Consider the following 16359-nt stretch of genomic DNA (forward strand, 5'->3'; position numbering starts at 1 on the left):
GCAGCAAGCCTTACCTAACAAGGACTGGAAAATCCCTCCACGGTCTGGCAGGACTACACACCCACGTGTCTGTGCCAACAAATGTGCCCAGCAGACCATGCTAAGCGCTAGTGCCAATGGTCAAATTCCAAGTCCAGGTACTTGCACTCAACCGAAATGCACTAATGGATTTTAAGAATGTGCAGTGATATAACAGCAGGCTACATTAAGCTGTGATTTATTTACAGACACTTGGGAACGGAGAGACAACCCAGGACCAGCATTTCTGAGAATTACACATTTTGACTAGGAAAGCCTCTTCTCTCTGACTCCACCTGCCTGGCTGGAGAAACGTTGGAGAAATGCTTTCAGATCTGGCCAAAGGAAGAGGAGTCAGGTTCAACACACCCATCCTGACCAACACCTCCTCCTGCAGTCCAGATGCTGCAGGGATCAGTGCGGGAGTTGATGATGGTCATGCAATCACAGCATGGTCATGAGGGATCTGGGTCTATCAGTTCTTCTGCGAATCAGACCCCTGCTCCACAGGGCACGCTGCAATTTTCCTACCGTCATCTGGTTTGCCCCGTCCTTCTTGCACCACATCCCAAAAGCCCTATGTGAGCGAGAAGCGTTGAGATAGATACACTCAAGATCCTGCGCTGTGGCAATCCACATGATCTCTTTTGGAGAGCCTTAAAGAAGATTTCTTCTTCAAGGCCTTTTGGGCCACAATTACTTAAAAAGCCTTAAGAATGCCCGCTCTGGGATGCCCAGGCAAGGAGAAAAACAACAGCAATACTCACCCATCTCCTTGAGCTCCATGTTAACAAGTTCCAACCAGCAAGCATCGAGCTCATCCAGGTCGTAGCGGCTCACTCCTTGCAAGTAAGTCCTTGTAGCTTCCGAAATCTCAGAGCCAGGCAGGCTACTCGGTGAAACCTGTGAAGGCGAGTTCTCCAGCTGCGGTATGATCCTGGAAGAAAAGAAGGAGAGGTTGAGAAAGAGCTACGACTCACAGAAGTATCCCACTTCTTGCCATGGAGGGTGCGACCACGCTGTGCACAAACCTGAATCGAAGAACAAAAACAAGCCCAGCAAAATCAAAGGGGTTTTGTGCGCTCGGGTGTTGTCTCCTGCGCCTTGGACGCTCTGAGGACAACTTGGGCACAAGCACTTTCCCAGAGACCGCTGGTCTGGGCACCTTTATGTGGTGGTTTGAGTCGGGATGCATCCAAACAAGCCGATTTTCAGGAAACGCTGAGCACAGCCTGGCTGCCAGCTCCCCTTCCTGGGACCTCAAACCCGGAGTTTGTGCTTTTCCCCGTGTCCCAGAGAAAAGCAGCACGGAGAAGCAGCACCGTGGCAGCATCGCTCCGGCATCGCGCCCGCCACCTTGGGCCAGCCTGCATCCCACCACGGCATGGCTCCGGCTCCCACCAGGCTGGCTTTCTACACAGCACCACGGCCACCCGCCTCGGGCCACGATCAGGAGGGGAACGAGCGGTCTGGGAATCAGGAATTTGTATTTTAGCCTGTGCCTCCATCTGCCTCAGTGTATTCTTCCCTTCAGATCGGTGGTGTAACACCAATCCCTTCAGAAATAAAACTGGCATCAGTGCCGCATGCAGGCTTTACCACCACATCTCATTCTTCCTAAACGCCCACTGATGTTTTTCAGTACGAACCAGCCCGTGCCCCGCACGGCTCCACGCTGCAGAGCAACCCCAGGGCATCACCGAGCAGGCGGCTCTGCGCCGGGCTCTCCGCGGTAACATGCCCGGTCTTCAACAGTTCTCCGATTCCCCCTCACACCATGAGAAATTAAGCCATTTTTCCACTTTGTAGGGCTCCTTTCTTCCTCCCCACCTTGCATTACCACCAGCCTGGCGGCAGCAGCCTCCTCCGTGCTCGCGTTCCTGAGTCGAATAACTCGACCTACGGCTACAGCTGCTGTCATCAACCTCACGTTGCTCCCCCTGGCATTAGAGGGTTGTTTCTCCCCATGGGGGGCTCACGGAGAGGCTCACGCAGGAATACCACATCAGGGCAGAAATAGCCTGTTTGGGAGAAATCCACTTTCCTGCCTGTGAAACCGGGAAATCTAATCTGGAAAGCACATGCAAGCACAGGACCGGGGTCGTTACGAGTAGCGATGCTCTTGGTGGTCCTGCTGGCGAGGGGGAGACCACGGCACCGACCCATCCCTGGCTCCACGGCCACAAAGGGGCATCCCACACCCTCAGAAAAGCAGGATGCGCCCAAGCTGTGGGATAAACCCGAGGACAGGGCTAAGGCAAGGACTTCTGCTCATCGCGCTGCCATCTCAGCCACGCCGGGGATCAAGCTCCTTCCCCCCTGCGGGCAGGAGGGCGGCACGCAGGCGCCGGGTTTGGCACCACCGCGCGCTCTGCGCCCTGCAAATACGAGATTCTTTGCCCGGTGGATGAATTTAAGCGCAACGCTCTGCCCTAGTTATGTTCGGAAACTTGAGCCAGCGGCAGCTGAACGCCTTCTCCCCGCTGTGCCCTGCCCCAAGCGCTCAGCGGGAGCAGAGGCGTCTCCGGAGGTCTCCCCAGTTCTCCCAGTGCTTCCCCTCTCACCCGGTCCGGGACCTGACTGCAGGAAAGATGGGTTATAGTTTGGTGACCAGAAGTTGCCCAGCTTTGCTTGCTGCCCCCTCCCCGATGATGCCGGCCGTCTTGGCTGGGTTCTCTGCTTCCAGCCCCATTGCACCAGTTGACTGATGGGCTCACGCTGACAGCCGGTCCCAGCACGGGTCCGTGGCAACTTTCCTTTACCTACAGCAATAGTTTTCCCATTCACCTATGGAAATTAACTCTTTACATGAGAAAAATGAGGTCCAATGGATGCGATGGTCCAAATACTGATAGCAACAGTGACTCCTCCAGCCATTAATTCCCCAGAAGCAATTACTACCAATTTACTGGGGCACAACAGAGATCGGATCCTGGTCCTGGGCTGCTCAGATGAGATACCCTGGGGAGTGGATACCGGCACAGAGTGGGTCGGGCATCACCTGCAGGCAGAGCAACCCCTGATTTAAAACAACCTCCAGCCAAGCCCTGGCGACCAAGCCCCACGCTGCAGGCAGGGACACCTTCAGCACGCTAGTGCCACATTCAAACCGTGCCGGGCAGCACTTTGGCAGGCTCGGCAATGGACAACATCCCACGATGGTCTGGGAGATTTGTTCCGAGCGCTCTCTGATCACAACCACAGGGACAGGGAAAGGAACTGCCTCATCTGCTGCACACTCCCTGCACAGAGAGTGAACAGGCGCTGGCTGTCAGCTCTTCTGCCTTTTCTTGGCAACTCTGCGGCAATATGCATGACACTTGCCATGCACACGTCAACAGTGTCATGCATAATGACATGCAAGCAGAGGACGAGCTGGAAATGAAAAGCAGCCTGTGGTGCCAGCTGACAGATCTCTGCGAAGTTGGGAGCTGGAGCTCGCTGCAGTATTTGCACAGCTCACGTTTCCTCCCCAAAATACCACCTCCCGGCGCAAATGTCAACACAGAAAGACACTGCGAAGAAACAAACAAGCAAACAGCAACCCGCTGCAGCACATCACCCCCTTCCAAGCAGCTTCTCTGCCGTGCAAAGCCTGAGGATCCAATTCTGCTCTTGCACCAGTGCCAGCTGGGAAGCCCGATGGCCCCTGCAAGACTTTTATCTGCCTTCTGTCCCAATATGTAAGTTAATGTCGCAGCATCATGCTCTGTGATGTGCCTGGGGCAAGGCCATCGTGCCCATCACATAATCAGCTGAATCGTGGTACCAGATGCTCCAAGGTCTGTAAGCACCGAGGGAAAAAAATTGTGCACAGCTGCCCTCGGGAACAGGGGACCCTACCTGCCTTGCCCAAGGCTGGGAAGGAAATCTGTGGCAGGGCAGGAAGATGAACCTGGAGCTTCTCCGGACCCAGACATCTAGTTTAATTGCTGCCCCTGGCACTCATGACCATTGGAGGCGCTTTCAGAGCCACCAGCAGGAGAAGTAATAACTTGGTTGCTCGGAGAAGGAAACATCAAGAAAGGTGTTCCTTTTGCCTCTTTTGCCTTACTCTCCCCATCAGTAAGCTGAAAATAAAGATGAGTCCCCATGCCCTGAGGACATCTCCAAATTTCAGTTCAGGATCTGAAACTAACCCCATGAAAAGACAGCTCTCAGTCCCCAGATTTTAAAACGAGCTCACTGTAATCTAGGACGGGGCTTGGGGATTCAGTAACGTCTGTATTTAATGCAGACAGCAGTAATAACACTGAAACTAGGCACGCTCCGGTCAGGCTTCAGGACTCTCACCTAAGGAGTTCCCAACCCCCTAAAATATACAGAAGACACCGGTACGACGTGAGCTGGTCCAAGAAGGACCGAACCTCTCCTTCCCACGAGCCCAGGTCCAGCTCAGCTTTGCAAAGCGCCAAGCCCTGGGTGGATGCTCAGGCAAGCTGGGCACAGCGGTCTTACAAGAGAAAGCTCGCAGCTGTTGAGAAAAAACCAAAAATCCTCCAACCGCGATGAGCGTTCCTGTTGGAAAGAGCTGCCTGAGCGGGCACAGGGATGGTGCCTTCAGCCTTCGTTAAGCCGAGTTACACAAGCCGCTCGCCGAACAGCCGCTGCAACAGGTGACAGTGTGACACGGGGCCAGCCGGGGATGCTCGGGGCGTCGGGAGAAAGGAGCTGCTATTTTTAGCCTGGCATAAAAGTGCAAAGATTAATGCTCTGTGTACGGATCAAAGGAGCGGCCTGAACAGGTCATTTACTGTATTGACAGGCACCGAAAACGCACTTAGGCTGATAAGGATGCTGACGGTGACTGGAGAAATCTCTTTGGGTTATCTATAACGCGGTACATACGATACCACCCGCCGAGAGCCGACGCGTTCCCGGTGCGGCCAGCGTCCACGACACGGCGCCTGCCCAAGCCCCGCCGTGTGTGCGCAGCCTCTGCCGCCTTATTGCAGGTTATCATCTCGTGGAAAAGGATTTTTGCTGAACGCGATGCTCAGAGATGGGAGACGAGTGACTCTCCCCGGTCATGCAGCCGAATGCTACCAAACTGCCCCAAAACACGGATGGGTGTTTAGACTCTCGGGTCCTGGCTTTGCGCAAACCCTGGTGATGCAGAGATCGTGGGGAGCTTCACGGGGTCGCTGATGGTAACAGCACTGCCGGCACAAAAGCTCGATGTTCTGCCCTTCCTAACACTGCGCCGTTAAATGGGAGTTTTGCTTTGGTTTAACGGGAACCGGAATTTACAGAGCGACTCTCTGCTTCTCACCACATCACTGACGATGAAGATCAAGTTAATTAAGATACAAAGATCTAACGGCGTGCTCCACATGCTCGCTGGCGCTCAGTTAAAAGGTTTGAAATGTGCCAACGCAGCGATGGCAGGTGCCTCCCCCTGTTTGGAAACACATTTTGGGGAGGGTTGATCAAGTGTTGCAGCATTTGGTTACCGCAGCACTGCGCTGCCTGCACAGCTCCTATCTCACTGCAGTTTGCTTCCATTAGCAATTATTAGTGCTATACAGAATAAGTATTAATAAGAAACGTATCTTCTAAAGAGAACCACTAAACTTTACTACTGGAGTTTCCTCTTCATGGGCAGGACCCTGTGCCCCCTCATTGATCCAGCACCACGAGCCGGCGCTCCCCGGAGTTAATTTTGACTTGGGGGTGCTGGGACACATTCATGCCATGTTCTTGCCATTTCAGGCTCAGCAAACGGAGGAGGTCAGAAATGAAGAAACTGCACAAAGGCGGCACCTGGCTGAGAACTCCTAACCCCAAGCCTGTTGTCTGTAACCAAGGGAAAAGATGAAAAAGGAAAGACATCCCAAATGGTCCGCAGTCCCCCGAGCCCCTTGGCATGAAACCTCCGAGACCAACACAGCCGTGGAGGAGGGAAGTGCATCAGCCAGAGCCTCCCGAGGCGATGCCCACGCCGGGGGGACGCCGTGCCCCCCAGTCCCAGGAAAACAAACGCTGCCGTCGAGACCTTACCCGCAGATTCCGCACACCCAGCGATGGCCAGACCCAGCGAGGCTGAAACCTCACGTAGGATACCTAATTGGAAAACAAAAACTGCAGGTTTGGATCTGGCTCCTCTTACGCTAGTTTGCTACTGACGTGAATTTTATGACTTTAGCGTAGCTAAGGCCGATTTGCACTGGTGGGAGACGAGACTCCAGAGCCAAGTCTGCACCTCCGTAGGGACAGCAGAGCCTTTCATCGGGACACTGTGCCCTGCCGGGTGGCTTTGAGCTGTGTCTCGAGCGGTGCTGGTATGTGCTGCCCAACGGCGCCTCGGAAATAACTGCAAAACTATTTTTTTCATACAGCGAGCAGCTTGTATAACCCTACAAAGACCCGCTGGATGCCTGGTCCAGATCAAACCCCCGACTCTTCCACAGTACTTAGTTAAACACGAGGTTTTTACGGCTCGCAAACGATTCAGCAAACCGTACGAGAGGCTGTGCCTGCTCCTGTGAGCATCCCTCCCACCCCGAGGGGTGCAGGAGGCTGCCAGATGCTGGGGCTCACATGGGACACCCCGAGCCTCTGGGAAGACCGAGCAGGACACGATGCCCGGAGGTGCGCAGCCTCCCCATCGATTCCTGGATTTGCTTTAGTGGGTAAAATCATTTTCCTAAAAAGCAACCCGTTCCTCCCTGACACATGCTAACACACCTGCAAAGAGCTTGTCGGCGTTCAGATATAAAGATCAATGACTGCAGAGACAGTTGCCTTGGGCTAGGAGAAACAGTGCAAGGAAGAGATCCTACAATTTAACACAAAAGAGCAATCCTTTGGAAAAACCCATACCCTGATTTACAGCAATAGAGAGAACAGACCCTGCTGTGCACCCCTCCTCATCTACAATAACATCAAGAAAACTGGAGCCCGAAAAGCTGTAAGCTTTGTGCTGCCCAGACACACTGCAGTGGAGATGCAGCTAGAAAAAGGGAAAAAAACACGGAGTGCCCTCGCCAGTATCTCCTGTCCATCTCCTGCTGGGCTCTGAGAGCTGGGCCTGGCAGGGACATCATCAGGGCTTCGCAGGAACAGGGCTTAATCCCTCTGGAAACATCCACGTTTCCAAATAGCTGCTCAGTGGAACAAGAAAAACCCAGGCTGGGTGACGAGGATGTCTGCACACGTGCCACCAACTCACACAAATTTGTGGTGAATTTTGCATTACGTACTAATATTCTTCACATCCCAGGTTCGGGCATCAGTGATTCCATAGGAACCAACTCTTCCTTTTTATTCCTAGTCTTGTTTTTTCAGTTTTCCTCTCCTATTCCAGCCTCGGGCGTGGTGGGGAAGATGCAGAACTTCTTACCTGCTTCAGGATGGCAAGACATCGCCCGTGGTGCGGGACGCGGGTGATAAGGGGTGCCAACCATCGCTGCCGGGGCCGTGGCGGGCAGTAGATGCCCGGAGGAGTCTGGCAAGAAGCAGGTACATGCTGGAAGAGATGGTTTTCTGACGATTGGTGAAAATACCTGTTCCTCACCCTCGGCGAGAGCCAGCGGCACAGCCGTGCTGTGCCCCAGCATCTGCCTCGGCGTGGGAGAGCGTCCGCATCCCCTCCTGCCGACGGCAGCAATGCGGCCGCCCAGGCACCCCATTGATTTTTCTTTTCTCTGGGAGAAGGCAAGAGTCAAGCTCTTAATTACCTCAATTACCAGTTTTCCCATTTCCCTTTATCCGTACCGAAGGGCTTATGTTGGCTTGTTTAGAGAATTGCCCGCTTTTTAAAAAAATAGAAGTAGTCAGGTAAACTGCAAAAGCAGTGCTAAAAAATTCATTACCGGGGCATTTGTGAGGCTGAGATCTCATCGGCCCAACTCGTTTGCACTGCCCTGCTGTCTCCATCGGGGCCAACTCCTGCACGAGCAGATCTCCGCAGCACAAGAGGAATTTCATGCGTCTTCAAGGGGTTTTCCCGTTCCCCCAGAGTTTGGGTGCTTTAGTTATTCATCCCTAGACTCAGTTCAAAGAGGGTGAGACATGCTTAGCCCCAGGCTGCATCAGCCTAGCCCCAGGCTGCATCAGCCCTGGCATGCTCCAAATAAATGGTGATGGTGACACAGGAGCATCCCTGCAGCCAGGGACCCTGTGTAGGGCATGACCAACCAACCCAACCAAACTGGGTCTGCAAGAAAAGCAAGAACGTGCTCCAAAAAGCCCCAAACCACCTCTCTCAACCTAAATTAGAGCAAAAAGAGTCTTAGGTAGCAAGCAGTGTGTTATGAAGCACATGGAGAAGGCAAGATCCTGAGCTTCTGAGGCTCCGTGATGTGCATGGGGTGTTGAGAGAACAGAAAGTATTGCACAGGACCCTGCGTTGGGGGAGGAAAGCGTCACGGGGCTGGGGTGACCCACACCCCAACGGGGAATGTCTCAAATGCACCAAACTGGGCAGGTGGCAGAGGATAAATAATGCCAAAGCAGGAAATGAAAACACTACAAAAACAAACGGCGTTGCCTGAAAGTTCATTAGTACAACATAGGTTCATTACAGAGACTCATTATCCTATTGCAGCCACACAAGGATTCTCTTCATCTCAAAAATACCTTAAAAAAATTCAAGCAGAAACCTCTTCGCTGGTGGACCCTGAAGTTTTACTCGGGTAAAAAGCCCACGTCTACTGAAAATAAAAAAGAAACAGTGCGCTGCTGAAGAGCACAGCAAGCACCACGCTCCCCGAATGACACTGTTCTTGGGGAAAAAACCCGTGCTCTGGGCCAACAGTTTCTCGGGGGTGCCACCGACCAGCTCGGAGAGCAGCGAGGTGCCCTGGCTCTCTGCCCTGCGAGTGGTCTTCAACTCCATCCCCACCCCCCGCCCACCCCAAAGTGACCCCCAAAGCCCTAATTGTCCCCCCAGCCCCTACGGCGGAGGACGCGGTGCTGGGAAGGACGGACCTGCCCAGCTCCATGGTGGTACGACAGCTTTACCTGCGGCTGAGCACCGTCACTGAGCACCCAACTGCAGCAGACCCCCAACCATGAGATAAGTCGCTTCTCGCCGATGCGCAGCGAGGTGACTGGTGGGTTCTGTTGCCCTCCTTAGCCCAGAGCACTCTGGCAAGGCTCCGATGGTGGGACCGCACACGTTCCCATCGCGGTTACTGGGACCGGCGTTTGCTGGCAATGTGCCACCACCAAGACGCCGCAGGTCCCCCCGCACCGCCACGGCGAAGCATCACGGGGGCGAAGCCTCCGCCGAGTGCCGAACCGTTCGCAGAAGCTCGATTACGCTGAAGAAGCATTTACTCCTTTATTTACCCAGCCAGCCGGAGACTCGGCATTTTAAAAAAGTATCTGTATCAATCAAGGGCTCATTTAAACGAAGGGCTGAAAATTGGGATCAGGCTGAAAAGCACAACAAACCTGAGGCCATTAGTCTGAAAGTGGTTCTCAAGGGCACTTGAGGAAAAGGAGTAAGTGGACCCCAACACTCTCGAGGATCACATCTATCCCTGAAGAAGATTACGCAGTAATAAAATACACTCAGCAAATTCCCATGGTTAATCATCTCTGTAAACGGAATGCTTCACTTGGCTGAAGGGAGAAGGCATTTTTTTCTATATGCTCCCTTTTAATATACTAGATAGAAATAATTAATCCTGTGTAGCGTTTCTCTTCTGAAAACACTTATTACAATGAAGGCTTTAGTCAGTCATCTTTTCTTTACCCACGTTCCAGTCTAAGTTAGTCTTGTCCAGTGTCCATAAATAAATCAGCTTAGGAAAGTCAGTGGAAAGATAACTCTGCCAGCAACCTTCAGCGGATGCCGATACCGTTCTTACCACCAGCTCCGCTCACAGGGGAATTCTCCTGCAGCACATGATGACTTTAAGAAAGCAATTTAAAGGGATGATTTTCATTTTCTGTTTATTAAAATAGTACCTATCAGGCCATTCGGACCAGATGCCCAATCTTCTTATGAACTTAAACTAATAGATTTTATAGGCGCTCTTGCTCCTCGATAGCAGAGCGGAATTTAAGATGTTAGAAAAAGAGCCTGGTGGCGTAAGGGCGAAGCACGGGGTTACAGATGGTGGTGGATGGTCACAGTAATGAGCTGCAACCCACAAACACAATTTTGTGACCCTCAACGTACCCAGGCCCAGATTTACCGACCATGTTACGCCTACTTATTCCACTTTTATGGCTTCTAATAAAGTCTGTAAAACCATGAGCCAAAAACTACACTCCCAAAGCTGGGTTCAAAGGAGAAAGAGAACGCCAAGAAGATATTAAATGGGTTAGGTTTTAAATTAACTGGCCTGACGTTTAGCCCTGCATGCAAGCTGGGTGGACCAGCTGGATGAGCCTAAAAGCATCTTTAGGATCCAGGTCTTGGTGGTAACGGGTGCCTGTGCACTTCACCACTCCCCTCCTCGACTGAAGATGCTCCAGGTAACACGGGGAGCACCCCGGTCACCAGCGCAGGGTGCTCGAGGGACCACTGGTCCCCAGCATCTGCCAGCGCGTCCTCCGGTGTGATGGAGCAGAGAAAGAGCTGGAGGCGGCCGGTCCCAGGGAGGAGAGCAGTGACGCAGCGTGTCCCAACGCGCCACTGTCACCAAACCCTTTTCTTTTAAAATAAACAAGAACCTCAACAGAATTAAAGCCCTGTTTTAAGCTGGCACTGCTGGGACCGCTTTGTGCAGAAAAGTAAGAATTTGCAGCATTTCCTTATTGACTGCTGGAGCCAAAACCCCTCAAGATTTGGCAACGGCTTCTGCAAATCCACAAAAATTCATACGTACATAACAGAACGGCTGCGGGCACAGGGCTCGGCCTGGGGGTCAAAGGTGGGTCTGGGAAGGGGACCCTGCAGTGGCTGTCTGGGCTGGTGGCCGTTTGTAGGCTATGCTTATGTCAGGGGCTGTAACAAGCACATTTCTAGCAAAAAAAAAAAATTGATGGAGGTAACATAACATCAACCCTTCCCCTGTACATCCGTGCTCGAGCAAGCAGCCCGCTGCAACCCTGCGGTTCATCACCAGCACTGCTGATGGGCGCGACGGATGGCTGGGCTGGCACTACCCTCTGCTAGAACCTAAACCTTCCGTGAACTGCTTGTCCTGAAAACCTACGCAGGCAGTAAACACTTGGTTCAGCTCTCAAGCTCTCGCTTGGCTTCTTGCTGCTGTTTTAGAACAAAGCAGCAGGATTTGGCCCCGGGAGGATGCACCGAGCTCCTGTAACAGGAGCAGCCGTGCCCAAAAGGCACCCCCTGACCACGCGGACATGGGTGGCCAACGCTCAGCCCCGTGAAGGTCCCTTTGTGTTATCCAAGTGGCACTCGGGATGCTCAGGAAGGGGTTAACGCTGCTCGCAGCAGTGTCCTGCCCTCCGGGTACCAGCAGCCAGTGAGTGTGGCTCCGGGTGACGTAATGCCTGGGTGGCTGCGCAGGCTGCACACCCCATCCCTCCGGCACTGGAGATGTGTCAGGGACCCCGGGATGCGTCAGGGACCCCGGGATGCTTCAGGGACCCTGGGATGCGTCAGGGACCCCGGGATGCTTCAGGGACCCCGGGATGCTTCAGGGATCCCGGTGTCCTCTGCCAGGCAGGGACCTGCCCAGGGCAGTGCAGCTCAGCTACACCCACCATCCCTTTAACTGTTGTTTTTCCCAGCTGAACCCGGGACATTTGGCGCTATCCAGTGAATATTAAAAATTATCATTATCAGCTTTTAAAACATCCCCAGCGATCAGGAGCGTGCAGCGACTGGTGCCGCGCAGCTCCGCAGCCCCGGCACCACGCACGCGTCTCGGCTGGGAAACTCCTTTTGGCTCCGGGACCAGCCAGGGTCTCGCTGTTTGCCTTTGGAAATGCCCCTGCGACAATCCTATTTCTGTGCAAAATGTTAAGGACGGGGTAGGGCGGCCCCTCACGTGGTGCTGGCAGTTGAGGATTTATACAGGCAGGTTCTGGAAGTTTTACAGAAATGCAGCTGAAGGTCCAAATCGCAATTAACAGGTGCAGTAAGAAAAAGGCTCCGTTTTCCCCTCACAATCTAAAATCTCCTCCAGTAACAGCCTGTAACCAGAGTGGGTCCTTCCAGGCCTCTGGAATAATGTAATCCTCTAAGGAGAAAGTGATTCACTCTTCTTTGATGTGATAAAAAGAGGAAAACAAGTGAACAGGAGGCACTAAACAGCCATCTTGTTAAATCCAGACAGCTTTTCCAATTTCGTTTCTGAGCTGTTTATCACCATATAAAAAGGCTGATACTCAGAAGACTAGATAAAGACCAGAGTGTTGATGTCCCTGTCTTTCTCACATTCGTACTCCAGCCTAAATCTCACCGAGATTTAGCTCAACAAATGAATTATTTAAGTCTCAACTCTGATTCAGTGCCCAGAAAATCATTTCAATGTAGACCGGAGAAGGGACCTGGTAAAGAAGCATTCAGGTGCAGCGTCGGGAAATTGCAGAGCAGCGTCCGTCTTCCCGAGGTGGAGGAGAGGACGGGCACCATTTCACAGCGGGGTTCATCTGCACAACTTCTGCGCAGAAGAAAACCACGGCTGCACGGACAGACAGCGATGGCCAGGCAGCGGTTTGCTGGTGGGCTGGCTGGAACAACAAAACGCAGATGTTTTTCTGGTTGACTAGACAAAAGCAGCGTCTGGGCTGAGAGCAAAATACACACATCATTTTCGGTGCTGTGCGAGGATCCTTCTTCGTATTCCTTTCCTCCTTTTCTCTCTCGTTCAGCCTTAATGGTGGCAAGGAAGGCAGCAGGAGGGGGCTCTGACCCCCTCTGGGAGGAGGCACAACCCCTGCTGCTCCTCTGGCTCTGAAAACCAGCAAAACATGGCAGAAACGACCCCAGGGCAGCTGCAGGGGATGCTCAGGCAGCATCTGCTCCCCAGGGGTGACCCAGGCAGAGCCAACACCAGTGCCAGCACCCATGGGTGCTGCTCTCCTTCTCCCCGAGCACCGCTGACCTACCTGGTGGCCCTTCGGGGACTCGTGTTGCACGCCAACCTTCTCCAAACCCAGCCAGCAGGCTGCTAGGATTCTGCTCGTTTCCACTTAAGCAATATATATATCTTGGAGTTGCTACTAGGGAAGGCAGGGACACTTGAGTGTATGTTTTCTGGATGTAAAAAGACGAAAAATGTTGCTTCTTCATGTAACTTAAGCCAAGCTACTAATGTTAAAGCATCTGGAATTAATTATCTCAGCCAGATAATGTTTCCACTGTTATTTCAGTAAGAGAAACAGCTCCGCTGGTATTTGTGCCCATCTACTATCGGGGACCAGAGGCAGAGGCTGCGAGCGACGGCTGCAGCCCTGCACCTGCGATGCTCTGAGCAAGGGCTGGGGGCACGAGTCGCAGCAGATCGGGAACTGGCCAAATCCCCCCAACCCTGCTGCCAACGGAGCTGAGCATCAGCAAGCTGCAAATACAGACGGGGGCACAAAGATGACTGTGACGAGCACAGCGCCAGCGCACGGGTCTCCTTACAGAAAACCAACCCAATGAAAGCAAAGCTTTGAGGAATTTGAAAAGGCAGCATCCAGCCTTTTTTAATGTGTTTTTAATCACTGCACTAACGCTGAACCCTGAAACACATGAGAACGGTTTTGACGCTGAGTCACTTGCAGCAGCGCACAGCCCATCCCACAAAACCAGAAGGGATCCGTCTGCCTCTTGCACCATCCACGTACTGCTATGCAGCTACACTTGTCTTGGTGCATTTTCCAGATCCTCTTCAAGTGCACCGAAAAAACCCACCTGCCAGCTCTCCTCCACCTCACCACGGTCCTGGGAACACGGTAAAGCTCACTTTCTAGCAATGCAGGCTTCCCCTAAATTCAACGGGATTACAGCCACGGCAGCACCAAGAACCGCGCAGCTATTCCTGCTGCTGGGCTGTCCTGGTCCTCCCATCGCTCTGAAGAGCACTTAAGAGTAATAGTTTCTTGTATTGTTCAATCGGGACGCAAGGTGCACTAAATCACTAAGAGGTGATTTAATTACTGCTGCGGTTGCAAGCAGCAGCAATCAGATCTGCTAGGGTTTGCCCGACTATACACTAAATTCATGGTTCTGGATGGAGAGCGGAGGTGATGGAGTGAGATGCGGAGGCTCCTGAGGCTGTACCAAACCAGAGTCTGTCCTGAGAGCCATAAACCTTGTTACACAGGCGCAGGAAATCAAGCCTGCTCATTCTATACATTTACTGCTGAAATACACTTGACTTTCTGTGAGCTTGATCCAGTATAAACCACAGGCATCCACTGGGAGGATTAGCAAACATTCAAAATAGAAGTCCAAGTGGCTCGGTACTAGGTAAGAACAGGCTGGATTAACACGTTCCCTGTAGCGAGCTAATAAAGGTGAGGGCTTGCTGAAAGCCCACACGAGAACTTGTCAAGCAGACTGTAAACCAGAAATGATTACAAGTAACAAAGTAAATCACGCTTACTCCTTTGCAGGCAATGGGCACAAACGAACAACCCTCTGCAGCGCCGACAGCAGCACCTTTTGCACTGCCCAGGTCCTCTGAACCAGAGAACCGCTGCTGCCAGGGATGCGATTCACCCCATCCTAAATCAGGTATCTCAAAGACCGGCAGGACAGACCACCCTGCAAACAACCCGTCCCTCCCCGCTGCTTGCGGGGAACAAGGGCTGCCTGAGCTGATCCGACTGGAAACCTCCCTTTCCCAGTGGCACGGTTGCAGAGGGAATTCACTGATGTTACATCACCGGGGTTGTGTTGTTTTGGTTTTTTTTCTTGCTGCCCTGGATCAGTGCCACCGGCCAGCCCGTCCTCGCCGCGGGCAGGCATCGCGGCGGGGGTCCCCGGGAGCGTGCGGAGCATGCAGGCAGCAAGCTTCCCTCTCCCCACGCTCCCGTGTCCCAGAGCTTGTGATCTAAACATTTAGGCCTAGGGCAGTTGGGATTTTTATTTCTTTTGATCAGAGCAGAGTCTCAGATCTTGAAAGGGAAGCATACACGTATTTCTGAAGCATACCAGAATCCAGGCGTATTTAAGGGCAGGCAGCCACAGAATGGTGATAACTGACCCAAGAAATAGCCCTTTGTAAAACCACCAGCGTGCCATCTGCAAGCCCCAAACTCACGCGTTTTTCATGATGAGCTGGAGGGAAGGAAAAAAAAAAAAAGAAAAAGAAAAGGAACAAAAAAAAAAAAAAAAAAAAAGGATCATGTTAAAAAAGAAAAAAAGCTCTGCTCCAAAAGATACACAAACTGCTGCAGAATCCTGCCTGCCCCTTCTGCAGCAAAGCCCAAGGGAAGCTGCTGATGAGTCAACAGCCAGCCTCCGTCGCCGACCGAGGAAAGGAAGTCCAATCTCAACACTCGAGAACAAAGTGTGCTGGTTCATAACAGTACACGCTGAGAACGAAGCCTCGGAAAGCCCTCCCCGGGCTGGGAGCCGTGCTGCCGCAGGGATACAGCCTGGCCGCCATCCAGGGCTCCCTCGGAGGAAGAGGGAGAGGTGAAATCCAGGCATTGCTGGGACGTTTCCATCGTGCCGTCCCACTGCCGGGCCAGCCTGGCCGCAGCTCCTCGGCGCTACCACGCTCCACGCCGCGGCCAAGATCGCTCCCGGCGTTATTTTCTCCCTTCGCTGGAGCCGCTCCCTCCCTGTGCTGGCTGTTCTGGATGTGGCATCCAGCCCTGCTGGGATGAGCCGGTCTCCGCTCACCAGGAGAAGAAGGGGAAGAAGAGCAGGGACGTGCCCTACTCCTACACCCATTACTGGTGCACCAGTTAATTCTCCTCCCCGCCCCAGTACACTCACTTCCAACGCCGCTCCCCGCGGGCTGACCTGCTCTGTGTGCCTCCTCTTGCTCTTTCGCAACGATGCTGGTAGCACAAAACAACGTGGAACACCGCTGCCAACAACTCCGCACCCTCTCAAAGAACTGCTGGACCTCCTGGAGATGTTGGGGCAACTCTTTATGGGACTGGAGCTCACTAAGGAGCAACACAGCTCGAAGCAGATGAATGCCGGGCAGCTCCACATCGCAATCCGGGCACAACCAGCCCTGCATCAGCTCGACGCATGCCCAGCGGCGCAGCAAGGAGCTGCTTTACCTGCGTGCGTGGCCATCGGAGGAGAAGGACCAGAGGGGACCCGAGGGAGGAGGACGGGACAGTGACACAAACACCACGCCGATGTCGGAGACGGCATCGCCGAGCCGGTACTCGCGGAGATTGTGCCTTCCTGTTGCCACAGCACTTGCTGTTTTCTGATAAAACAGGGCCACAGCAACGATGCAAGTAAGGATCTGCAACACCAAGAGTATCTGGGAAGCCTGCCAGCAAGAAGCA

The 16359-nt window shown here is 53.1% G+C and overlaps 1 protein-coding gene across 15 annotated transcripts in view; it reads right to left on the minus strand.

Moving 5' to 3' along the window:
• Nucleotides 1-16359, minus strand: part of JADE2 (jade family PHD finger 2) — a 113160-nt gene that overhangs the window by 37681 nt on the left and 59120 nt on the right. For all 15 annotated transcript variants that reach the window (XM_049829874.1, XM_049829872.1, XM_049829878.1 and 12 more), the window contains one exon: nucleotides 786-955. In XM_049829874.1, the coding sequence (XP_049685831.1) occupies nucleotides 786-955 (170 nt within the window). The remainder of the gene's footprint in view (nucleotides 1-785; nucleotides 956-16359) is intronic.

The sequence above is a fragment of the Accipiter gentilis genome, chromosome 26, assembly GCF_929443795.1.
Source record: "Accipiter gentilis chromosome 26, bAccGen1.1, whole genome shotgun sequence".
NCBI lineage: Eukaryota > Metazoa > Chordata > Aves > Accipitriformes > Accipitridae > Astur > Astur gentilis.